Source organism: Podarcis melisellensis (assembly GCF_964234715.1).
Source record: "Podarcis melisellensis genome assembly, chromosome: 7".
NCBI classification, from domain to species: Eukaryota; Metazoa; Chordata; class Lepidosauria; order Squamata; family Lacertidae; genus Podarcis; species Podarcis melisellensis.
The window spans coordinates 60118180-60145163 of NC_138539.1; the positions used below are offsets into that span (position 1 = coordinate 60118180).

Below are 26984 nucleotides of genomic sequence, written 5' to 3' on the forward strand. Positions count from 1 at the left end.
GTAACACAGGGAAGAGAGCAGAGTGGTTCCAGGAACAAATATAACACTCCAGACCCCAAGAGACCATAAGTAGACTTGACACCATCTCTATTTCCAAGGGCCTAGAAAAACTCCCATGGTTCCCATAAGAAATCCTGGCATTGTATTGCTATCACCACGCCATAAGCTTACCTTCCCCATTCCCAGCCATCTCCAAAGCACTCACCCACTAAGGAAGACCTTCTCTGCTGAGGTGAGCACATTTTTGTAGATCCCAGTAGAGTGGTACACAAGGTCATTGCAGGAGTGATGCTGGGGCCTGGCACAAAACCAGTGCTCCCCAGTGCCAGGATCCACGTACTGGCAGGTTGGGCCTGAGACTGGATGCACGTTGCATTCAGTCACTTCTTCTTTGCTCCCCTGGCCTGGGTCCTCAAAGTAGCCCCAGAAGGTGACTGTGGAGGGATGGGAGTCACGGATGCGCCGAAAGAGGGCCACAGTCTCACTGGAGTGGATGAGACGCACAGACACCTGCGCCGCACCTGCCCACAGAAGCGGGAAAGTCAGTGTGTAGGTGCCATTCTTGTGGTCCTCCACTGTCCCTGCCACACTCGCCTTCAGCTCTGGGGAATGCAATTTGGCCCTCAAGAAGTCTCCGCCGTAGTGCTTTGGCTGCCCACTCTGGTCCCGGGCCTCCAGCGACACCAGGAGCATGTTACCCACTGTGTAGTTGCTCTGGGACTGCAAGAGCCGGTAGTGGCTCTTCTCAGCACTGGTGGAGGAAGCAAAGGCTGCAGCATTCTCAGGTGGGGCAGGCCAATGGAGCAGCGCCTGCAGTTCTGGAGACTCCATAAAGCGATCCGGGAGTGACTTGGCACCCACAGGGGAAGGAGGCATGTGCTTCTCTCTGAAGTGGTCAAAGGACAGGAACCAGTAGATCATCTGGAGAGTCAGTATAAGACAAAAAAAGAAATTGGGTCAGGCTCTTAGTAATGCTGATTATCTCTCATGTTTATGACCCGATATAAATGTGATATAAGTATGAACTAATAATATTGCATGTTTATTTCAAATGGCTGCATCTCCCTCTCTGCTTTTTCCACTCCGCTCTCACTCCCTTTCTCTTTAGTTGCCCTTTTTCTTAACTGAAACATATCACAATGTCTTTAGCTCTTCCTTGAAGGGAAGGTGTTTCAGTTCCTTATCATTTGATTTATTTGGCTTCAATCCTACACTGGGGGGGGGGCGGCTGGTGGAGGCACGAACTGGAGCTGTATGCAGAGCTTAATTAGACTGTGGATGGATCTACACATTGGGGGGGGGAGAACACTATAAATAAGTCAGAAATTAAATTGTTATAAGAAAAGAGAAAAGCCTTGTGTTATGGAAAATCACATATAAAAATTTATAACACATTTAAATTGTTGTTTCTTTACTAATGTAGCTGAGTCCTGTTCAACAGATTTACCAGTATATACAGTGGTACCTCGGTTTAAGAACTTAATTCGTTCTGGAGGTCTGTTCTTAATCTGAAACCTGAGGTACCACTTTAGCTAATGGGGCCTTCCGCTGCTGCCCTGCTGCTGCCGCCGCCGCCACACAATTTCTGTTCTCATCCTGAAGCAAAGTTCTTAACCTGAGGTACTATTTCTGGGTTAGCGGAGTCTGTAACCTGAAGTGTCTGTAACCTGAAGCATCTGTAACCCGAGGTACCACTGTAAAGGCATTATACTGGTTGAGTTTCAAGTCTGGCAGCAAAAATAACTGAATCTTCCAGGTACAGCTTCTCCAAAGACACTGAGTGTCAGAACAGTGGGGTGAAGCCAGGACTGCCACCTACCCACAGCCTGCTCTATGGGGAGCTGAGCTTATGTGCCTGCAAGAGTATCAGATGGAGTAAACTATTCTGAGACAACTACAAAATGAATTCTGCTTTACATTCAGCTCTCAGGAGTTCCAGGAATTTCCCCCCAAAAAAAAAACACACTTTGAAAAGTAAGAAAGGATGGGCCACAGGCAGTTATAATTCATGAAAAATATCATCCTCTGAGAAGGAGCTAGCAAGAGCTAGTTGGACGAGGCAGAGGGGCCCATCTCTAAGAAGGGTGAGGAGCTAGAAGGGAAGCAAGACCTGCAACTATCTGGTCTGGAGGGAGATTGGCATAAACATGCACACATGCACACACTAGCCAGTGTCATTAAGTAGTATGGGTTTGTTTGTGTGTCTGTGTGAGATCATTTCCCCATGACAATTTTGTCTCATGTGAGTAATAGTTTTAAGGATGGGTTATTCCCCCCCTCCATTTTTATTTTAACTTCTGATTTGGACTTTAGCAGGTCAGAGAGACGTGGGACGGTAGGAGGTAAAGAGAGGGTGGGGACAGGAAGAGAGAAAGAGCATCAAGATTCAAAATGGGATGGGAATTCTGCAGTAAGTATGTTGGCCCCAAAGGAACTGGGTAAGGAAACTCCTGTCTCCTTTGGGGGACCCCAAGAGCCCCAGCCAAAGCACTACCAGGGAGTGGTGAAGGTAGGAATTAAGCAGCAATCCAACTTCTTTCTGCCCTCCAGGCGTCAAGCCTTTTTGCCCAAGGAATTTGCATTCATTTCCCAGTGAAGCAGGCCACCCAAACAGCTAGGAATGAACAATGCAAGAGCAAAAGATTTCCCCACTTGTTCTCTGAGAAAGGGAATGTGAAGAGCTGGTCTACCCATGTCATGGGGAGAAGCACCCACCTGGTGGAAGTTCAAGATGTGGCACTGAATCCGCCCACTGCTTCGGCCGTTGAGAAGGAGGCATTCCTGTGTGCAGGTTGCTGACTGGCTCCCCAACCCCCAACAGAGAAGACATGAAAGTGGCAACACTTTGAGGAGGGTCCCATTTCCCACCAAGTTCAGCGAGAGTCAGCACATGGTGGCAGCGGAAGTGGTGTGTGGTGTGGTGGAAAGCTGGGCTTCTACAGTGCATCAGAAAGTGTTTCAATTCCATTGCAGAATAAAATATACTGCCTTAGAGTTTTCTAATTCAGCACATTTATTTTATTGCTAGAAAAGAAAGTCTGAAACTGCCAGGCATGATTAATATTATATTAATTAAGTAATATTGTTTTACTATTGTTGCCATTCACATATAATTACTAATTAACATATGAAATGGAAAAAATAAAGCACCATTATTTCAGTTTTGGGAAATTTTCCACCCCATATTACTGGACAGGACACCCTTCAGTGCAGTGACAATCTGCCTTCTCAAATATTATCCAGCAAAACACTTTGCCACAGCAACCAGCATAAATGTGCAAAAGACAGGCCTCAGCTAGGTTAGTAAAGAAAAAGCATTTTATGTGTGTTATAACACTGTGACATCAGATGGCACTGTGGAGTCCCATCTTTCGCCAACGTGATTTCCTGTTATGAAGTTTACAACGCATTTTCCTGAAACATTAAAAAAATATTTTTAGATCCAGCCACAGTCCCTGGAGAGATTGGGGTTATGGGGCCAGATGGGATTCTTACTTTCTTTGGGCAGTACTGAGAGACCTTGGTGATTTAATTACAAATCATATAGGGTACATTTCTAAGATCCAAGGCAGTGAACAGGGATGAAGAGTCCCTTATGCTCCACAAGCTTCTGTTGAGACTTTCAAGAAGGGACCCTAGCTGCACATCTGGCCCATGTCAGAAAGCATGACGTGGCTCAGGAGAGCCAAAAGCCCAAGGCTCCGCAACCGTTATATACAAGCTCTTGGGTCACACTGGAGGAGGACTGTAAGCATCTCAGTCCTACCTTTGTCCTTCCACCCCTTCACTCACTCACTCACTCACTCACTCACTCACTCACATGCACATCTCTAAGAATAAATTCTGTTTGCCCCTAAACACACACATACACATTTCCTAGTGGGGGTTGGTGGGAAGGGACACTGGGCACATAAACAGCAGGCTTGGAACTGCAAAACACATCCCACGTGAAAAAAATCCAACATTTCGCTTCAAAATTTATTAGCTCTGATTCTTTTTTATATATACATAGAGGATCTACGAAGAGAGAATAAATTCAACAAGCAGATTTATAAGTGACCTCCTGGACTCACCCCTGCTGTGAATATTAGTCCAAGCCAGAGAAGAGGAGTTGGTCTGAGACCCCAAGAAGCCTTTGGCATCTGTCCCCGACAACAGAGATGCAAAACAGGTACTTACAAGAGCAAAATCACACTCTTGACTGGAAAGTCAACACACCTATGAGGCAAAATACAAAAGAACAGGGCAGGGGATGAAGTCAGCGGACTAAATCTTTTACAGGCACAGCTACTCAGGCTCAGCTGGGACATATTTTACTCAGGCTACTCACAGGCCTTATAAGGACTCAGAATCTCTCCTTCCTGTCAAAAGACATATGAAGAAGGGTAGATAAGTTGCTGTGAATCTGTGATGCCATAAACCTAAGACTACATCAAATCCTGGTAATTGCTTGCCACAGTGGAGCATAAACTTACCTCATTGTCTATCTGCACCTTAGGAATGATTCTTTAAAAGTGGACCTGTCGATGCCATGCCTTAGAGACCCCTTCCACCACACAAATACAACTATTATGTGCACCTTGGTTCACTGAGCAGTGAGCTGTTTCCAGGGATGCAAGCACTTACCTCGGTTTGATTTCCTTTGGAAGGAGGTCACAGGAAACTTATAGCAATTTGTAATATTTGTATTTTATTTACAAATGTAAAGGTTGACCGCAGGTGTAGCTTCAACACACCAACAGATGTCCCAAAAGTCTACTGCTCCCTGAGTAATTTCTTCAAGGAGACAGCCAACCCCCCCAGCTGCTGCTAGCTTTTTCTACTCTCTGACTCTGTCTGCCTCTCCAGTTGCCTGCCTATTCTCTCTTTCACAGACAGTCTCCTTGTTTACATCATCTTTGCTTACATCATCCCCAGCTAGAAAATAGGAGAAGAGACATCTCATTTCCAGAAAAGCCTCTGACCACTCCCTGAACAGGAATGGAAAATGTGCTGGTCCTTAAGAAAAAAGTACACAGCTGAACAATATTTTTGGGACAACAAAAATGTCACAAAATCGCAAGAAAGGTTTTGAGCTTTCCAGAACTCATCATCAGGAGAAATATACACACAAAAGGTATTACACAGAGCAGGGAGTGGAGAAGACAGACGGGGGATCTTCAAACAGAAAGCTGAATGTTGTAGCCATAAAATCTACATTTAAACTCTATCTCAAAATGAAGATGGCAGACTTATTGAATTAATCTTTGCTACCAGAGAAAAGAAAAATGAGGAAATATTAAATCATATAATTGATAATGAAAAGCAATTAATAAAGAAACATGGAGCCCGGACAGCCCCGTGGTTTTCCACAGATCTGAGGGCAATGAAACAATCATTGCGACGGCTAGAGTGCCGGTGGCGGATAACTCATTCTGAAGCTGACCGGACACAGGTTAGAGCGCAATGTCGAGCCTACCAAGCGGCGGTAGCGGCAGCAAAGAAGACTTTCTTCACCACCTCTATTGCATCTGCAGAAAACAGCAGCAGGAGACTTTTTCAGGTGGTTCGCAATTTAGCAGAACCACCTGCTCCATTGGGGCCCAGTACGGGCCACATGATCTCCTGCAATGATTTTGCAAAGTTTTTTGCAGATAAAGTCGCTCAGATTTGGGAAGAGGTAGACTCCACCGTGGAAGCAGGGCCGGGGCGGGAGAGTGCTAGAGTCCTGTCTAGTCAAGTTGCGTGGGATCAATTCCAATCTGTTACCTCCGAGTATGTGGACAGGCTGCTTGGACGAGTGAAACCAACCACCTGTCTCCTTGATCCTTGCGATGGGCTTTGCGGGGTGGTGAATGCTTCTCTCTGTGAGGGAGCCTTCCCAGACCTGCTGAAAGAGGCGGTTATCAAACTGCTTCTTAAAAAAACCATCTTTAGATGCTGCCAATATGGCCAACTATCGCCTAGTTTCAAATCTTCCATTCTTGGGCAAGGTGATTGAGCGAGTGGTTGCTGAACAACTCCAGGCCTGCCTGGAAGAAGTGGACCGTTTGGATCCCTTCCAGTCAGGATTCAGGCCTCATCATGGGACTGAAACTGCCTTGGTCTCACTGGTTGATGATCTCCAGCGGGCTAGGGACAAAGGTGAGAGCTGTTTCCTAGTTCTGCTGGATCTCTCAGCGGCTTTTGACACCATCGACCATAACATCCTTCTGGACCTGGGAGCTGGGGGCACTGTTATACAGTGGTTCCACTCCTTCCTCCTGTGCCATGTTCAGAACGTGGGGGGGGATGAGTATTCAGACCCCTGGGCTCTCACTTGTGGGGTTCTGTCCTTTCCCCCATGCTTTTCAACATCTACATGCAGCCGCTGGGAGAGATCATCAGGGGGTTTGGGCTGCGTGTTCATCAGTATGCAGATGATACCCAGCTCTACCTCTCTTTCAAATCAGAACCAGTGAAGGCGGTGAAGGTCCTGTATGAGTGTCTGGAGGCGGATGGAGGATGGATGGCAGCTAACAGATTGAGGTTGAATCCTGACAAGACAGAAGTACTGTTTTTGGGGGACAGGAGGCAGGCAGGTGTGGAAGACTTCCTGGTCCTGAATGGGGTAACTGTGCCCCTGAAGGACCAAGTGCGCAGCCTGGGAGTCATTCTGGACTCACAGCTGTCCATGGAGGCACAGGTCAATTCTGTGTCCAGGGCAGCTGTTTTATCAGCTCCATCTGGTACGCAGGCTGAGACCCTACCTGCCCGCGAACTGTCTCGCCAGAGTGGTGCATGCTCTGGTAATCTCACACTTGGACTACTGCAATGCACTCTGTGTGGGGCTACCTTTGAAGGTGACTCAGAATCTACAATTAATCCAGAATGTGGCAGCTAGACTGGTGACTGGGAGTGGCCGCCGAGACCATATAACACCGGTCTTGAAAGGCCTACACTGGCTCCCAGTACGTTTCCAAGCATAATTCAAAGTGTTGGTGCTGACCTTTAAAGCCCTAAATGGCCTCGGTCCAGTATACCTGAAGGAGCATCTCCACCTCCATCGTTCTGCCCGGATACTGAGGTCCAGCGCCGAGGGCCTTCTGGTAGTTCCCTTGCTGTGAGAAGCCAAGTTACAGGGAACCAGGCAGAGGGCCTTCTCGGTAGTGGCGCCCGCCCTGTGGAACGCCCTCCCACCAGATGTCAAAGAGAAAAAATAACTACCAAACTTTTAGAAGACATCTAAAGGCAGCCCTGTTTAGGGAAGCTTTTAATGTTTAATAGGTTATTGTATTTTAGTGTTTTGTTGGAAGCCGCCCAGAGTGGCTGGGGGGACCCAGCCAGATGGGCGGGGTATAAATAATAAATTATTATTATTATTATTATTATTATTATTATTAACTAGGAAGTATACAAATAAAACAAAATATCAAGATGCTACAAACCCAATTTTCAATGTTAATTAATCAAGAAGCCGAATGGAAAATAAAAATGCTAAGGTAGAATTTGCTAACAAGCCTGGGAAATTATTAGCTTCGCAATTAAAAAAGAAACAAGGACAAAATACTATTAATAAGATAAAAATAGAAGATAAAATAATAGAAAATCCGAAGGAGAGCAGGAGAAATTTCTTAAGATTTTATAAAGAACTGTACAAAGCAGGAAAATAAAATAAAGAGAAAATTGAAAATTATTTAGAACAGAATAAATTACCAAAGATTCCAAAAGATAGAAAAGACCATCTGAATTCACCAAAAACGACAATGGAAATACAATCAGTGATAAAAAAACTAAAAACAGGCAAAGCGCTAGGACTGGAAGGACTTATTGTGAAATATTATAAAAAAATGAATTATAAAAAATATTATAAAAAAGGATATTATGAACAATATTTTAAATAAAGGGAAGATTCTGATGACATGGAAAGAAGCTTATATCACATTAATCCCCAAACAAGATATAGAGTTACTTCAGGTAAAAAACTATAGGCCAATCTCATTGTTAAATAATGATTTTGATGAACGGATTGAAATGAATTTTGAGAGATGTGATACATGAGGACCAAAGTGGCTTTCTTCCTGGTCAACAGATGAAAGATAATGTGAGAAACATATTAAATAGAATATTAGGCTTAGAATGGCCAGATTAGAGGGCAAGAATTGCTCATTCCCACAGAGCAACAAAGCGTCAGGAGGAGAATGGAGAAGTGCATGTCAGTTCCCTCATCTATGCAATGAGAAGTGACCACATTCTCAAATCCTTCCCCATTACTGTGGAGAATCATAAAAGTGTTAGCTGGATCTGAAGAACATTTTATTTCTACTGTTCCACTCAAAGTCAACTTCCTGGGCTGGCCTGGCTCATTACTGTAAATTTACCCTAGTTTACCCATGATTGGTACAGCTTAATTAAACCTTACTAAATTCTAACTTTTACTAAATCCAGGAATTATAGGAAGCATCTGGCACTCAGGAGTTTAAGGATCCTTTCCCCCTCAAAAAATATTATCCACTCTCAAAAAACCGTCTAAAAGAGTTTCTGCTCTTGTTAACACATTTCTTCTTTAGTCTGAAACCTCAAAGATCTTGCAGAGTCAGGCCCAGGCTGCTACCAGGTCCAGCACTGGCGGCAGCAACAAGCATCTCCAGCTTGCCCAGCCCTTACCTGACCTGGGGGTTTTGGCTCTACTGGTCAAAATGGGAGCCTCAGCAATTGGCCTCTCCTGCCAGAAACAAACCAGGACGGCTCCAAGAAAATGCACATGGCAAGAAGGAGCTCTAGACCCTGGTGGACCGCCCCTTTACCTGCTTGTGATTGGCGAAGCGGATAGCCAGCCGATCAGGATTTTAAAAAGTAATAATGATTTTTTTAAAAGAACACACACACATGATTTCCCCCTACACTTCTCACTTCCCTCTGTGGTCCCCTAGCCTCATGCTGTGGCGTCCCATTTATGCATTTTTCACCTGTGGGCCCCTTGGAATATCCTGGGGGCTCCCAGGGGGCCATATGGATCCTGGTTGGGAAACACTGCTATAAGCAACATGCTCAAGTAACTCATGAGTACCAGAGATGCACTGCAACATTCTCACTTGTTTCTCAATAATTGTAATGCATACTGAGTTCTGGATACTGAAGTCATTGCATAGTTAAAATTAACTGTAAATCTAATCAGTTTTCTTTCAAGCAGTCAAATTAACCGGACCCTGTCATGTTATGAAAATTCATATAGGGTTAGATTAATTTCCTAGCTTGCTCTATCAGAATTGATTTGCTAAAAAAGAATTTAACCAAATGGAAATGCTAACATCCAAGATCCCACTCTTCCTCCCACAGCATGCTCGTGTGTGTGCGCACACACGATCATAAGCTATTGACCCAGTTTGGATGCCATGCTAAACAAAACCTTGGCTCAGTAAAAATATCTTCAGATATTGCTGCTGCTTTGTTCCTACTCTGATTATGCTACTGCTGCTCTGATGTGAGCTAAGCCATGGCTTGGATTCATATGCTGTCTGAACATGGGCTTATAGCAGGGGTCAGCAACCTTTTTCAGCCATGGGCCGGTCCACCGCCTCTCAGACCATGTGGTGGGCTGGACTATATTTGGGGGGGGGGATTTAACAAATAACCCCACAAATAACCCAGAGATGCATTTTAAATAAAAGGACACATTCTACTCATGTAAAAACACGCTGATTCCCGAACCATCCGCAGGCTGGATTGAGAAGGAGACTGGGCCACATCCGGCCCCCGGGCCTTAGGTTGCCTACCCCTGGCTTATAGTGTGTCTCCTCCAAATAAACAACGAGCTGTAAGCCATAGAAGAAACCTAGGCCACAGACTGCAGTGTTTGAAACGAGACAAACTACAAGCCTGTGTCTGAATGATATACTAAGTCAGTGGTGGGGAACCTCCTTTGAATATTGACAGGTGTCAGTCACCCAGCTTCATCATTACATCAGGCCACTGACAGGTGGGCAGTCCCATTCACCTATCAGTTGGCTCATGGGGGTGGGAGGATCTGGCCCACCATCTGGATCCCACCCCAGCACAGCAGTAGTAGGACTGGAGGGGGAAGGACCTTGGCTTAGTGGCAGAGTACCTACACTGGCTGCAAAAGGTCCCAGGTTGAATAACCAGCTTCTCCAGGCAGGGCTGGGAGAGACACCAGTCTGAAACCCTGGAGAGTCACTGCTAGTCAGTATAGGCAAAACTGAGCTTGATGGACCAGAGGTCTGACTTGATATAAGGGAACTTCTTGTGTTCTTCTCTCCAGGAGCTCACAGATCTGTGTGTTTGCACTAAGCCATGATTTGGTTTAGCATTACATGTGAACTGGGCCAGTGTCTTCATGTGAAAATGCAGCCTACTAAGGGGTGCTGCTCACCAGTCTGCAAACTAACAGACAATCCTGTGATTAAGAAACTGGGCACATCTTTTGTCTATGCTCATAACTGCTTTGCTAATATATTCACGCTCCTGGCTGGAGACTTGTAGCTGCTGATATTACTCAGATTCTCACCCCTTCCCATCCACATAACCAAGCAAAACTTTAACTGTTCCCTCTGAAGCAGTACTGCAAGCTCTAGTAAAAAATTGCATTGCAATGTAAAAAGTTCAGGAATTGCAGTGATCCATTGCTGTCAACCCTAAATTGATTTTCAGTTTCAATATTGCAGTGGAAAGTGAAGAAAAATGCATAGAATACGAAATCCAAGACTAATAGCATTCCCCTTTATTGGTATTAATATGAGATGAGATGCTGGTTAGAAATATTCCACTGAAACATGCCCCCCAAAATAAGCAGAATGAACAAAGCATCAGCTGCAATGCTGTAGTAAGATCTTGACCACAATAGGGAATACTGAATCCAAGTTTAAAAAAGCAAGCCCATAGTAGGACATAACAGGCATTACAGAGCCTTGTATGTTTTGAATTTGGCCAGGTTTATGCTCCTAAAGAGAGGCTTGCTAAACGACCCTCATATTAGGAGAAAAATCACCAGTATCTGAAGACATTCAATATGTTTTCTCTCCCCATTTATGCTCTCCTAAAATACATATGCATTCTTCATTCCTTATGAACCCCATATATTACAGTAATAGAGCTGTCCCAAATATGTCTCCCATAAGGATAGTTTAATATCTATTGAGCTTTGTAACAGTAACCCACAGAAAAGTCCTGTTAAGAAAAAAAATACATGAGAGGATGACGTATGAGTAGCAAACATTTCTTCATCTCTCTGATTTGTTTTCTTGTACATGGGAATGGAATAGAAAAAGTAATGTATTATTGTTGTCTCAAATACACTCCCCTTTTGCTCTGTATGGCTCTCTGCTGTGGGTTCTCTTTGAAGATGCTGATTACCTATCACAATTAGGCTGGCACTGAAGTCTTCTTGGAACTATAAATTATTATTATTATTATTATTATTATTATTATTATTATTATTATTATTACTACTACTACTACTACAAGCCATGAGAGGGGAGCAAAAGGAAGTATTCTGTCCAAGAGTGAAGCTAACCACAAAGCTTGCAACTACATCTGACTGCAATAAAGATTACCATTTGCTACAACCAACTCCAAGTGCTGCTGAGATTGTGGTTGGACTAAGGGAAAGAGGGAACCCTGCAACCCTCAGGTGACATGTGAGTTCCTAGTGGCAGTCTCACAGTTTAACAGGAACACCATCCCACAGGAAACTCAGCGACTCAACACTTCCACCTGCTGCCAAGTGTTGTAAGTTTTATCTGTTTTGTAGACTCAAAATTATGTCAACATAGGGTTGTGAGTCTTTAAGATTTATTTTCATGAGAACATTATTCTGCTTTGCCGAAGGTTTTGAAGGTATTGTTTTGCTTTTGTGAACCACTGCAAGACTATAGGAGTGAGCTAGGCTATGCTTCTAAAGACAAAGGAAATCTTTTTATTTGAGATGTACATTTCGCATAAGACAAAACCATGTAGTACAAAACACTTCTATTAATGCTAGACTCACTGTAGCATAGAGCAGAGGGGTTTCAACTTTTTTGAGTCCATGGCTCCCTTAATCAACTACATTCTTTCTGTAGCACCCCTGTGGGCCTCAGGAGCCCAGTTATGACACCCCTTGCCTGCAGAGCTGGAAGACTCTCACCCTTTTTTGACTACCCTTCCTTGTAGATCCTCTCCTTGGCAGTCCTCTGGGCAGCTGCTGCTTCCGTCCATGGTCTCTTAGCTGTCCACCCTACCCAAAAAGTGATGCCTCCCAGAGGCACCATTTGCCTGTGGAGCTTATAGCCAGGGATGCTGCAATAAAAACCTGTGCACGCCTTCGGTTGTGATGTGAGAGGGCAAAGATGTGAGAGGGCATCAGAGGAGGGAGGGAAGGAAAGAGGGACAGAGGCTAGTGCTGCCCACAGCACTCCTGGCCATCATTCAAGGCACCCCAGGGTGCCATCGTACACTAGTTGAAAACCAGTGGCATAGAGGACCTTGTGAATTAGTGGGCAATAGGCCAACAGTGTGGCTTGAACTTTAAAAATGGATTATTTCATGGTTTCAAGTTTAATATTTCAGGCTTCATGTGTTTAGCCATTTCATGATCTCTCTCTCTCTCTCTCTCTCTCTCACACACACACACACAAATTATAAAACTAAGAAATGGTTTGTGGGAAAAGTTGGATCTCATAGGAAACTCGTGATGTCCAGAAATTAAATGTAACTTTTTAAAATGAGGACCTCAGTCTTAATGATATTTACTTGGAAAATAAATCCCAGTGATTTCAGAACTGCTTAGAATTGCATTTGCCACACTATAAGTGTGATGGGACGATGAGCTGCTTGTGCGTAAAATGCAAGTCCCTCAGAGTTTGATCAGGTTTTCAAACCTCTGCCTGTGACGGAGCCCCTCCAGCATGGCTGCGTCAATCACTAGTAGAATCCGAAAGTGGCTGCTTTCGGAATCGTTTCCAACATAAAAGCTCTTTAACGGAAACACGTCGTCTGGCCTCTCGGCGTGACAGTTTCCGGCGAGGTGTGGGTGTCCCTATAGGAGGTCCTGAGACCTCCCCACTGTTTTCGCTGGAAGCGTCTCTGAGCCATCCCTCCGACTCACTTTCCCTTGGAGTTCTTGCTCGCCCTCTACTGGTTCCCTCTTCCGCTGCTACTCCTCTCTCAACCTCAGTGAGCCTTTGCGCCCCCGGCGCTTTAGATGGCAGTTCCCTGACATCCACCTCCCCTCCAGGGCCCCCTTCACCCCCTCCCGTCTCCTCCCCTACTGGCGGTGAGGAGGTAAAACCCCTGAAAGAACCTCCTTCGTCTTCCGACGTCGCGAACACTTCCCTCCACTTGTTGCTGTTCCTACTCTCTCGGTAATCTTCGTCATCGGAGTCCACTCCCTCTTCCAACTCCGACTCCGCGAACCCTTCCATTTCCTCTTCCTCATCGGTGGTGCCGAAATACTCCCTCCTAAACCTTGCTATCGGCTGAGGTTTCCTCGGGAACCTTTGGTGGAACGTTTCTGTTAAAACCTCGTCATTGACTTCCTCTGCATTCACCCAGGTGTTTTCTGACTCCGGTTCCCCTTCCCACGCCACCAAATACTCCACCTGATTTCCCTTCCACCTGGAATCGAGGATTTCCGCTACATGGTTGCGGCGTTCCCTCTCTTCCAAGGCTGGTCCCCTGACGTACTCCCCTTCACGTCCCCCCCGGTATGGTGACAGTAACGACCTGTGGAACACTGGGTGCAATTTCATGTGGTTGGGTAATCGGAGTTTGAAAGCTACCGGGTTGACCTGCTGAATGACCTCAAAGGGTCCTAATCTTCTGGGCCTCAATTTCTTACAACCCCCTTTGAACGGCAACCCTTGGGTTGACAACCACACTTGATCCCCCACCCTTATGGTTTCACCTTCCCTTCTGTTCTTGTCTGCCTGCTTCTTATATTGTGCCTTAGCCCTTTCTAAGTTGAGCTGGAGCTGATGATGGATCGCTTCCATCTCTTCTACAAAATGTTCAGCCGCTGGGACGCTCCATCTCTCCCCTCCTTCCCCTGGAAATGCCCTGGGGTGACACCCGTAATTAGCCAAAAAGGGACTCATCCCTGTGGACACATTCTCCGCATTATTGTAGGCAAATTCTGCCAACGCCAACTTTTCGACCCAATCGTTCTCTCTGTCATTGACATAACACCTCAGATATTGTTGAAGAATGCCATTTGCTCTTTCCGCCTGCCCGTTGGTTTCAGGGTGCCGGGCAGTTGAAAAATTGACTTCCACGTGCAGCAAGCTCATGAGCTTCCTCCAGAACCTGGAAGTAAATTGTTTGCCGCGATCTGAGATCACCCTCAAGGGAGCCCCGTGCAACCTAAAGATGTGTTCTACAAACAACTTCGCTGTTTCTTCCGCTGTGACTGCATGTGAGCATGCTACAAAGTGGCACATCTTAGTTAACAGGTCTACTACTACCATGATGGCTGTTTTCCCCTTGGACTTTGGCAGATCCGTCATAAAATCTATTGATATCGCTTCCCAAGGCCGTTCTGGTGTGGGTAATGGTTCTAATAACCCTGCCGGCGCCCTTCTTTCCCCTTTGGCTCGCTGACATTGGTCACACCCTCTTACATACTCCCTTACATCTTCCCTCACCTTAGGCCACCAAAATTCCCTGGTAACCAACCACATGGTCTTGTGTTGTCCAAAATGTCCCGCCGTGGGGCTATCATGCAACTGCTTGAGTACTCTCCCCCTCAATTCACCTTCGGGTATATACAGTGCCCCTTTGTAATACAATGCCCCATTTCTTTCCTCAAAACCTCCGGGGCTCTCGCCCTCCCCCCTGAGACCTCTGAGCTTATCCTGGGCATATTCATCATTTTCCGTTTCCTCTACCAGTTCTCGTTGCCCCACCAGCGCCGCCCCACACACCCAGCGGTCCTCAGGGATGACATGTCTCTCTTCGATCACCCCCTCCCCTTCCCAATACTCTGGTTTGCGTGAGAGCGCGTCCGCCCTGACGTTTTCTGGGCCTGGCACATAACAAATTTCAAAGTTGAATTTGGAGAATTCCTGTGCCCATCTCACTTGTCGTTGGTTGAGCACTCGAGCTGTTCTCCAATACTCTAAATTCTTGTGGTCGGTGCACACTTGCACCTTGTGTTGTGCCCCAATTAATAAATGTCTCCACCTCCGGAATGCTTCGTGAATGGCAAGTAGTTCCCTGTCATACACCGTGTAATTCCTCTCGGATTTATTCAGCTTCCGCGAGAAGAAGGCACACGGTCTCCACTCCGACGCACTCCTCCCCGGTTGAAGAAGGACCGCCCCTACCGCCCGGTCGGATGCATCGGTTTCCACTCTCATGGGTTTTCGTAAATCCACATGCAGAAGTTGTTCTTCCGAGGCGAAAGCCCTTTTCAGTTCTTCAAAGGCTCGATCCGCCTCTACCGTCCAAACAAATTTCTTCTTGCTGCTGAGGCAGTCGGTGATGGGCGCCGTCAAGTGGGCAAAGTTCTTGATGAACTTCCGATAAAAGTTCCCAAACCCCAAGAATCTTTGCACGTCCTTCTTGGTCTTCGGTGTCTTCCATTCCAGTACCGCTTGGACCTTGCCTGGATCCATGGCCAATCCCTTGTCTGACAAGCGGTACCCCAGGAATTCCACCTCCTTGGTATGAAACTGGCACTTCTCCAGTTTCACCCACAGCTGGTTGGCTTGCAGCCTGCCCAACACTTCTCGAACGTCCCTCACATGCTGTTCCTCATCTTCCGAATACACCAACACGTCGTCTAAAAAGGCCACACAATTCTTGTAGAGCAAAGGTCCCAGAACGTGGTTTATAAAAGCTTGAAAACACGCGGAGCCCCCTTGTAGACCGAAGGGCATAACGAGGTATTCAAAGGCTCCCAAAGGGGTAAACATGGTGGTCTTCCATTCATCTCCCTTCCTTATGCGTATCAGATTGTACGCCCCCCGCAGGTCCAGCTTTGTAAAAATCTTTCCCTTCCTTACTCTGGTCAAAATGTCATCAATTCGGGGCATAGGGAAAGCCAGGGGCTCCGACACTGCATTGAGGACCCTAAAGTCACACACCAGTCTCGGTTTGTCTGTGTTCTTTTTGTCCACAAAAAACACTGGGCTGCCCCCCACCGCTCGGGACTCTCTGATGAAACCTCGCTTCAGGTTTTTGTCAATGAACTCCCTCAGCTCCTGCATCTCCCTGTCTGACATGGCGTACAGTTTGCCTACTGGGAGTTGGGCCCCAGGGAGTAGGTTGATTTGACAGTCAAAGGGTCTATGCGGTGGCAGTTTGTCTGCTTCCCTTTCGCTGAATACGTTGCTCAGATCTGCGTATTGCGGGGGCACCTTCCCTTTGTCCATTACTTCCATCCCGGCTAGGGTGACTCTGTCTCCTCCCGAAACCTTCCCCTCCTTGCAGTGTTCTAGGCAATGCGCTGACCCAAAGGAGACCACCCTCTGATGCCAGCCCACTAGCGGATCGTGTAGCGCCAGCCAGCTCATCCCCAAAATGATGGGCGCTCCTCCCAGGATGGCCACATTAAACGCTATCTGTTCGGTGTGCCTTGCCACCCTCATTATCATCGGGACAGTCTGTTGGCTAACTTCTCCCCCCAACAGCTCTCTGCCGTCAATCGTAGTCACCTGCAAGGGGTTACTTAAAGGGATGGTCTGTATCTGGTGCTCAGCTGCAAACTCCTTACTCATGAAATTACAGGAGCTGCCTGAATCCAAAAGCGCCTTGATCTTTAGTGGGTGTCCGTTTGGCAGTTCTAGTAACACCTCTATCACTAAAGCGGGTCTGGGAGGTTCCGGCATGGGCACTTTCACTGCTCTTTGGCCTGGCTGCTGTGCCCCGACGGTGGCAGCCAGGCGTTGGCTTTTACTTGCTCCTTGCCTTCCTCTTCCTTTCCCCCCACAGCTCCTGCCATCCCTTGCCATTCCTTTCTTTGTGGGCAGACTCTGGCAAAGTGCCCTGGCTGTTGGCAGAGATAACATCTCTTGGCGCTCCTTCCCTCCTTCTTCCGCCCTTCACTGGGATTTGAAACTGCGCGCGCCCGCGCTGTTCCAACTTCCATCGGCTCTGCCGGCGGGAAAGGTGGCTCTGGAATGTCTGGAATGCGGAACTCCCTCCAACGGTCTCCTTTCCCTTCCCGCTTTTCCAAAGCCCTCGCCTCCTGGCGCGCTCCTATGCACAACGCAGATTTGGTTAACTGATCCATAGACTCCGCCCTGGGCCCCCGGGAAAGCTCATCTTTGACGGTTGAAGAAAGCCCCTCTTCGAAAAGCATTTGGATGGGCTCCGCCGATAGGTCCCACCCCAATTTATGAATCAGCATAGTAAACTCAGTCCAGTACTCACGGACAGATCTGCTTCCTTGCTGGCAAGCCATTAACTGCCTTCGCACCACCCCCTGCTCAATATCGCTGGAAAACATCAGGTCCATGGCACGAAAAAACTTCCTCGTGTCCTTTAGGATCTCATTATTCGCTGCCATCAGGGGTCTAACCCAATCTTTCGCCCCGGATTCGAGATGGCCAATCACAAAAGCCACTCGCGATTCCTCGTCGGGGAAGTCATCAAACTGCAAGTTTAGAGCGTATTGCATCTCTGTTCTAAAGGCATGATAGTTCCTGGGATCCCCCCCGAATTTCTGCACCAATCCTGGCACCTTTCTGGCGAGCGGGGTGGTTTTCTCCTTTCCCTTTTCTGCATCCTGAGCCCTCCTCTCCTCAAGCCTCGCCGTTTGCAGCGCCAACTGGATCTCCAACGCCCTGTACCTTTCTTCCAGGCTTGGACCCCCTCCAGCTGCTCCTGCTCCTCCGGTTCCGGCTGGGTTGCTCATGATGCTTTTCCCTGCACAAGCTGGCTTTCGGTGACTTTCGGATTGCTGTGATGGGACGATGAGCTGCTTGTGCGTAAAATGCAAGTCCCTCAGAGTTTGATCAGGTTTTCAAACCTCTGCCTGTGACGGAGCCCCTCCAGCATGGCTGCGTCAATCACTAGTAGAATCCGAAAGTGGCTGCTTTCGGAATCGTTTCCAACATAAAAGCTCTTTAACGGAAACACGTCGTCTGGCCTCTCGGCGTGACAGTTTCCGGCGAGGTGTGGGTGTCCCTATAGGAGGTCCTGAGACCTCCCCACTGTTTTCGCTGGAAGCGTCTCTGAGCCATCCCTCCGACTCACTTTCCCTTGGAGTTCTTGCTCGCCCTCTACTGGTTCCCTCTTCCGCTGCTACTCCTCTCTCAACCTCAGTGAGCCTTTGCGCCCCCGGCGCTTTAGATGGCAGTTCCCTGACAATAAGCAAAAAAAAAAAAAGGTGATAAAGTTATAGTTTTATTCTGAGTGCAATATTTGGGGTTTACAGACTTTGAAGTTCTTTTATTTGGCCTCAAATGATTTAATGGGAAGAGGAGCTCAGTAAGGCATAATAACAGAATTAGACAGGAGACACAATTGGGTGTTCCAAAAGAATACTGGGCAGCCTTGTAATGTGGACTGTACATTTCCAAAACCATGACAACTAGAAACTGTTAAAAGCTGAAATTGTCAAGAGTCCAAATTCTGCAGCAGAAATTAAGTCCTGCATGGAGGTCAACGTGTGAAGAATGTCTATTCTCATTGCACTCAGGATTCTTCGGTCATAAATGATGTCAGTGTAATGTTCAAGATTTTTACTGGGAAAGAGCTCATCTCCTTTTTCTTTTATTTATGTCTGCTGATAAGTAAAGATGTGTTGTAGAAAACAGTGAATGTTAACTGGCAGCATGAATGAGTTAATACAAGCATATTTTTCAGCCAGACAGGTTGCTGCCAGAAAGACTTTAAGACTTTGCAGACCAGTTTCTTCTAAATGCAAACTCCTGGAAATACTTGAGGGGATATAGTTTTTCTATCCCTATTTCTGTTTGGAGAAACACAAAGAAACTTTGTGTTGCTTTCAGAGGAATCTTTGCCAGGTTCTGTGGGGGCTTTTGCAAACAGAGGCCTCTAATGATTAAATAAGCACGTCAACCAAATAACTGCAAATGGTTTCAAGGTTTTCAGGACAAAAAGAAACGCTGACACTTATGCTGTTAAGACTATTTGATTGACTTGGCAGAACTGGAGGTTGAAACCTGTTAGTGTAAACTGTAAAGCAAATATTCAAAGGGCAGCACAGATTAAATGGAGCTGCCAGCACTATTGCTGCCAATTCATTCTGCCAGTTTACACTTAGCCTTTTCCCTCTTTGTAAGTACCCAAGACCCTTTTCAGCCCTAACCTGTCAAAACAACTCAGCATCATGGACAGCAATAAAGTGCCTGCCTTTTCATCAAAGGTACCAATGAAAGATAAACAAAAATCTTGATCTGCTTGGAGATAACTCTGGGAATAGAAAGGCGCTCCTCACTTTCTGGTAGTATTTTGCACTGACACGCAACTGAGATTACCAGATTGCCTTCTGGTGCCTGTCCGGACAGATGATTGTAGCTGCCAAAGAAAGGTTGTCTTCTTCTTGAGCCATATGTTAGGATGATCTGCTCAGTGGAGGAAGAGAGCCGATAACTTTTTAAGAGATGAGCCAGCTATATTTACACTACCTAGTCAGGCTATAATTAATTGTCTTATCCTTAGAGAACTCTTTGTTCAAAAAGACAGAAGCATGCTTTTTGTGCATCACCTTCTCTCTCCAGTTATACAGAAAGATGGGAAGCTGTCTTATGATGAGTCAGATTATTGGTCCATTAGCTCAGTATAGTCCACAGTAAGAGAAACTGAATAGGTACCACCATGTCAGAGTACAGAAAAAGAAGGAGACAGCTGCATCCCTATAAACACTGACTGTGGTATAGCGATTGCAGATATGAAATTATTACAAGGCTATTATTACCTTAGCTGTGAGAGCATTAATAGAAAAGAGGTCGAGATGAATGTTTTAAAAACAGGTACAAGCAAAATAAGACATGCTGTTTACTAAGCACAAAAAACTATATTCCCAGTACCCAGTTTCTCTCCTCCAAATGAGTAATTCAGAATGACTAACAAAACAGAAAAACAAACACTTGGATGAAAATAGCAGTTTATCTAGCAAGTTCAATTGCTTTTGAAGAAGAGCTTTTACTCAAAACACCTCAGACTTTGACAAGTAAAATTACTTTTCAGTAAATTGTGTCTCATTACCTGTTGTTCACCACTCTCGTTTTCCCCACTCACTGCTGTCACATTGTTTACAGATTCTGATGGTCTATCCCAGAGGTTGTCAACCTGGTCCCTACTGCCCACTAGTGGGCGTTTCGGGATTCTAGGTGGGCGGTAGGGGGTTCTACGGCACAAGCTGAATCCTCCTTCCATCGAGCACTGGTGGGCGGTAAGGAAATTTTACCATCAAGAAAGATGGATTAGTGGGCGGTAGGTACAAAAAGGTTAACTACCCCTGGTCTAGCCAATATTACTTACTAAGTCAAATTTTCTGTGAAGGGGGATAGAGGGATTTAAAGTGCTTCAATTCTGGGGCAACGTTACAGAAAAAAATTCAACAAATAAGAAACTTAAAATAAAATTTACTGGTATATTATTTAATTTTTCTTTTGAAATATATAAAAGAAATACTGTAGTCACCATCAAAATGACAAAAAATGGTGGCAGTTTGTATATTAGCTACCAAATAGTGGGAAAAGAAGCAGGTGCCAGCAACCAAGAAATGGGAAATAGCTTTGCCGCAGGGTAAAGGTAAAGGTAAAGGTACCCCTGCCCGTACGGGCCAGTCTTGACAGACTCTAGGGTTGTGCGCTCATCTCACTCTACAGGCCGGGAGCCAGCGCTGTCCGCAGACACTTCCGGGTCACGTGGCCAGCGTGACGAAGCTGCTCTGGTGAACCGGAACCAGAGCAGCACACGGAACGCCGTTTACCTTCCCACTATAAAGCGGTACCTATTTATCTACTTGCACTTAAGGGTGCTTTCGAACTGCTAGGTGGGCAGGAGCTGGGACCGAATGACGGGAGTTCACCCCGCCGCGGGGATTCAAACCGCCGACCATGCGATCGGCAAGTCCTAGGCGCTGAGGTTTTACCCACAGCGCCACCCACGTCCCTTGCCGCAGGGTACTTAGGCATAAGATCACATACTATAGATTGTTGTGTGAAGATGCAGCAAACACACAATTAAATATTTGCATTAGAACCCTAGTATAAGTTTGTTATAATACTGTACTGGAATGACAAATCTCAGCATAATGTTTGAGCAGCAATACTAGAGATAACTTAATTTGAATTAGTAGTGGTAAAATGATACTGTCAGATAAAATCTAGAAACACTTAAAGATGTAAAATATAATTTTCTGTATCACTTAATCTTTAGAAATGTAGGACACATCTGTGATGCAATTGTTAAAATATGCCTATATTGTATTTTGACTTAAGCATTAATTCTGGGAATTAGTATTCGTCAGATTTTGTTTTGTTTTAAAATAATTTAGGTGTCTCCACCTGAAAATGGAAATATGTGTCAGTATCTTCATATGGGACGTGGGTGGCGCTGTGGGTTAAACCACAGAGCCTAGGACCTGCTGATCAGAAGGTCGGTGGTTCAAATCCCTGTGACGGGGTGAGCTCCCGTTCCTCGGTCCCTGCTCCTACCAACCTAGCAGTTCGAAAACACATCAAAGTGCAAGTAGATAAATAGGCACCACTCTGGCGGGAAGGTAAACGGCGTTTCTGTGCGCTGCTCTGGTTTGCCAGAAGCAGCTTAGTCATGCTGGCCACATGTACACTGGCTCCCTCGGCCAGTAAAGCGAGATGAGCGCTGCAACCCCAGAGTCGGCCACGACTGGACCTAATGGTCAGGGGTCCCTTTACCTTTATCTTCATATTGTTGTGAAGACTGATGAGAAGAGGAAATATAGTACCTGCTAAGAAGCTCAAAAATATAAATACGGTTGTACCTCAGGTTACAGACACTTCAGTGTATATTCATACTCAGTATGAATATATTTCACCAATACATTTGAAGAGAAGAACAATAATAGTTGCAACTACCTGCTGAGTATATGAAATATAAAAATGGATTCATTCATGTTCACCCATATTCACCTAAAATGATGTGGGGAGGGAAAATCAAATCAGACGGTAGTTCCTGATAAAACTACAACAAGCTGTATTGTCAAGGAGCATTAAACCACATGGCTGGATTCTGTTGCATTTAGGTACCAGAAATAACATACATTTAAACCTTAGAGGAACAGTCTCTTTTTCCTCCTGATGATGACTTACTGTGGAAGAAGCATGTTCCTGGGAGCATGCCTGTCCTGGCATTAGCAGGACCCTGGCAAACGTGGACAGATACCTGGGCCCCTGCAGAGCCCATCAGTGCTGATGTCTGCCTTGGGTGCCCTACACTTGGTGGTTACAGCAGCTGGCAGCCATTTAATTTCCCATAGTGCCGTTGACATAGCATTGCTCCCTGCCAGTTGTTGGGTTTTATTATTATTTATTATTGCTTTTCTTTGCCAGATAAGCCCACTCAGGAGGCCACTTTGTCAAGGGGCCCCTTAAACCTTGAAAGAGATAATCTTGCTCCCGAGTCCCTTATCTTAAATGTAGAGAAAGGAAATATATATATTTTTAGTGAGAGTAGGGATTCTGGCATCTCATGGCTAAACTACACAAGAGATCTATTGTACAATCTCAGACTTTCTGAAGTTTATGAAGAGAGCAGTGTGGTGTAGTGGTTAAGAGCAGTGGACTCGTAATCTGATGAACCGGATTTGATTCCCCGCTCCTCCACATGCAGCTGCTGGGTGACTTGGGCTAGTCACACTTCTCTGAAGTCTCTCAGCCTCACTCACCTCACAAAGTGTTTGTTGTGGGGGAGGAAGGGAAAGGAGATTGTTAGCTGCTTTGAGACTCCTTAGGGTAGTGACAAAGTGGGATATAAAATCCAAACTCTTCTTCTTTTTCTCTGCTCCAATTATGGCATTGGGAGAGGAGGATGTAGTATAGTATTGTCCCCTACAGGCTAAATAGTCTTAGAGGGGATGATTTAGATCATTAAAACACTGGGGGAAGTTTAAGGGGGGGGAGCACTGCTGATGCTCAAATAAAAATCAGGGTGGGTCCCTTATGTATGCTTTTAACTAAAAATGCAACTGTCTCTAGAGATCTAATCATGGATCTCTATTGTCTTTTGTAATTTGATGCTCATGCCCAACATTTTGCTTTTTGTTAATTCAATGTCTTTTAAGAATTTATTCCGATTCTTTCAGGTTCAGACATAGCAAGTGCTGTTTACGTAACCCTGATGCTAAATTACTGTAATGGGCTATTATGATTATTTATTTATACAGCACTATCAACGTACATTGCGCTTTACAGAGTAACAGTAAGTAGCAAGGACAGGTTCCTGCCCCAAGAGGCTTCAAAGATACATTTTGATGGCAAGGAAGGCGAGAGAGAGAAAAGAGGAAAGGGCAGGAAAAACAAAATGAAAGAGGAGAAATGGGAGAGGCAAGGACTGAAAGGGAACAAAAGGGAATTGGTAGGGAAAGTAGCTAAGGAACTAGGCTTCGCTGAAAAGAAGGTATTTAGGAAGGGATTTGAGGGAAGATGGGAAACTGGTTCCACATGGAAGCTCTAGGAAGGAGTTTCAGGCATAGGACATGGGGAGGGGAAATTAATGGAGCCATTTAAGGACCAGAGGCTGCTCTTTACCTCTTCAGAAAGGGCAGGCATGACCTTCTTTGTGAGCTGGACCATGTCTTTCAGAGCATGCACTGCATTTATTTACTTATTAAATTTATATCTTGCCCTTCTTCCCAAAGGAGCTCCCCACATGGAATTCTCATCTTGTGCCATCTGTAGGACAAACCTACTGTGGAAGAATTTTGTATTACAAGGAGATGAGTTACTTGGTTTGTACAATTCTTCTTCATTGCTTATTGGCACATCCTAAAGGGTTAAACCCTTTAGGACTCTCAAGAGTTTTTGATTTGCTTTATTAACTTGATTTGCTGCCTGCGCTTCAGGGATAAGTATTGGCAAGGAGGACCCACTTCTGGGTCAGCTGACGGCTGAGTGTCAGCCAGCAGTAGTGCAGCTGCAGGGTTTATTATCTATGCTCTATTAGCCTATCTCACCTGGCCCATAATGTAAACATGCCTCACACCATCCTGTTAACAGCTTCTGGAGCAGGTGTGAGGCATTTGGATATCAGGCCAGCCAGCACATAATCACTAAGGGTCTAAGGCAGCCTGCCACTCTCCAGACCTCTCATGGAGGGAGCACACAAAGAAGGGCATCAGATGAACCATCTTCAAAGGCAGCCTCACATTTAATGTGTTGCAGCAATCTAAACTAGAGACAACAAGAACATAGACAACAAAACTTAGGCAATCCTTGTCCAGATGGGGTGCAGCTGGGCCACCAGCTTAAAGCTGATGGAAGGCACTCTGCACCACTGAGGTCACATGAGCCTCAAGCTAAGTACCAACTGCTTGAGAAAGAGTGTAACCCCATCAAAAGCAGGCAACCATTGATTCATCCAGTCTAGGGAACTGCCCACTAACAGTGTCTCATTGTTATCTGGATTGATCTTCAGTTTACTAGCTGTCATCGAGTCCGTCCTTACCAAGGCAAAACAACTGTCCAGCACATCCACTGTCACACCTGGAGATGTAAAAGTGAAGGAGAGCTGTGTGCCATCTGCATACTGCTGACAACATATTCCAAAACTCTGGATGTCAGGGCTGGAGTCAGATGCAGGTCAGTATGAAAGGCACAAGGCTCTTTTGTCAGTTAACTCTTTATTCAAGGAAACAGCAGACAACACAGCAACACTTCTCAGCAGGTCCTGCCTCTATGGAGCAGTTTCCAGGACTAAAGGTCCCTGCCTTAAACCCTTTCTAAGACTCTTCCTCTCCTGGATGTTTCCCAAGCAGTCTCAAACTGTGTCTGTGCACCTCTGGTCTCTGTTCTGCCCTCCTCATTATTCAGTGCCTTCTTGGAGACCAAGCGGGAGGGGAGGCTCGTCGCAGCAGGAGAGAGAGTCCTTCCTCCTCCACTTCAGCCACGGAGTCTGAACTGCTCCCTGTCAGTGGTTCTTCCTGCTCAACAAACCCTGTTGCCCCTTCGGCATCCATTCCTTCCTCCAATTATTCTCCCTCTGACCTCTCCTCAGTGTCCCACCACCAATCCCCTAGCCATGAGCATTTCGTCCTCTGGAGTTTCCCTTGGGAGTTCCCTGACTGGTTCCTCCCACCACTCCTCTTCATCCAGTCAGTCCCTGACAATGGATGACCGCACTTAGTGGTTTCATGTAGATGTTAAACAGCATAGGAGATAAAATCACACTCTGAGGAACCCCACATTGAAGACTCCATGAAGCCAAATAGCACTCCCCAAGAATCATCTTCTGGAAGCAGCCAACCAAGTAGTACTGTAACCATTGCAAAGCAGTGCTGCCAACCCACAACCTGGACAGCTGATCCAGAAGGATACCATGGTTGATGGTATCAAAAGCCACTAAGAGGTCCATGAGAATTAAAAGTGGCATATTCCTCTGTCTCTCTCCCAACAGAGATCATTATACATGGTAACCAAAGCTGTTTTTGTGCCAAAACGGGACCTAAACCCCAATGGAAATGGATCTAGAAAATCAACTTCCTCCTTGAGCACTTTTAAATGTTTTTTAAAGTGCTTTCGCCCACCTGGAGATTCAAACCCTTCACCTGACATCTGGAGTGCGCCAGGAAAACCAGTAGACCCCAGATGAGAACTGTTTTAATCCTGTTTTTTTAAAACTATGGTTGTCTTTTAGATGTTTCTTGGTTTTGTTTTTATGCTGATTTTAATGTATGTCTTTATTGTACATTGCTTTAAGCTGCTTTTGTAAAAATAATAAAATTAATAAATGTAAAACTAATAAAATTAATTTACAATAATGCATTATCAGCATTAAAAGATGCAGGAAATAAAAACAAAATTTACTATAAAATGCAATCCAATGACACATGGAGCTTTTTATTTCACTTTTTCCATCTAGCTTGTTTGATATGCAAATAGTCAATGAGAGGCATTAGTGAGTCATCTTTATTCTGTCAAGAATGAAGGACTGATTAATGTGGGTGGTTCTATGTGCTGTCGGCCAAAAGGTGTGAAGATTTTCTATATATCCACACAAAGGCTGATAATCTGAGGATCTGTGAGAATTTTGCCCAGGCTTGTATTCTCTCCCCTCCCTGCATATTTTGTGTTTTGGAATATTTTAATCAACTCAGTAATAAAACCATTCGATTGCAATTTGTCAGATTTGCAGAATGCAGCCTAAACACGTTTGTTTTCCTCACAAAATATGCAGGCAATTTTTCGGGAACATTTGCAAACTCCTTTTTATGTAACAATATGCAAACAGCTCAAAGTTTATTTCAGTAATGCAATGTAATACACATTTTATGGTAATTTTTACAAGTGTGGGTGTGGGGTGTGTGCATTTCTTTGGTGTTTCCAGAAATTCCTAATCTGTTTTGTGGTAGTTCAGATTGCATCCAGATGATAACTTACAGTTTGTATAATTGAGGACCTATTTATCAAGTGAAAATGCTTTTCCTGGACGTCAGGTCAGGCCGCAGGTGAGAATACTTCTCCCCACCCAGCCCAAAAGTCACTATACACAGAAAACTAGCATATAAGAGAGAACATGCAGCTTGAATTACGTAGTAGCAACCAGTAAAAGGTTTATCTTTTACATTCATTGTTGAATGTCTCTTAACTGACCCTGACAAAGCAGAAGTGCAGAAAGTATTTTTCCCAACCCTGAAGTACTGTATAAGGCTGCATGAGTTTTCACATAAAAACTCCTGCAGCAATTCCTTGCTTGGACTGTGTCCAGAACTCGCACCAGATTTTGGAGGGCCCTTAGGCAAGATGCTTTCAGGGAGACCTGTCACTGAACAGGCCCGTTTGCCTCCCTTTCTCTTTAGGAACATTGTCTACACTGACTGGCAGCAGCTCTCCGGGGTTTCAGATGGAGTCTTTCCTAAA

General features: G+C 45.4%; 1 protein-coding gene across 1 annotated transcript in view; it reads right to left on the minus strand.

Moving 5' to 3' along the window:
- Window positions 1–26984, minus strand: part of LOC309374465 (NXPE family member 3-like) — a gene marked incomplete at its 3' end in the record, with an annotated part of 48738 nt that overhangs the window by 2968 nt on the left and 18786 nt on the right. Inside the window, exons 2-3 of the mRNA XM_081919394.1 lie at window positions 4074–4218; window positions 206–921 (exon numbers count right to left, since the gene is read on the minus strand). Coding sequence (XP_081775520.1) covers window positions 206–921; window positions 4074–4142 — 785 coding nt within the window. The 5' untranslated portion in view covers window positions 4143–4218. The remainder of the gene's footprint in view (window positions 1–205; window positions 922–4073; window positions 4219–26984) is intronic.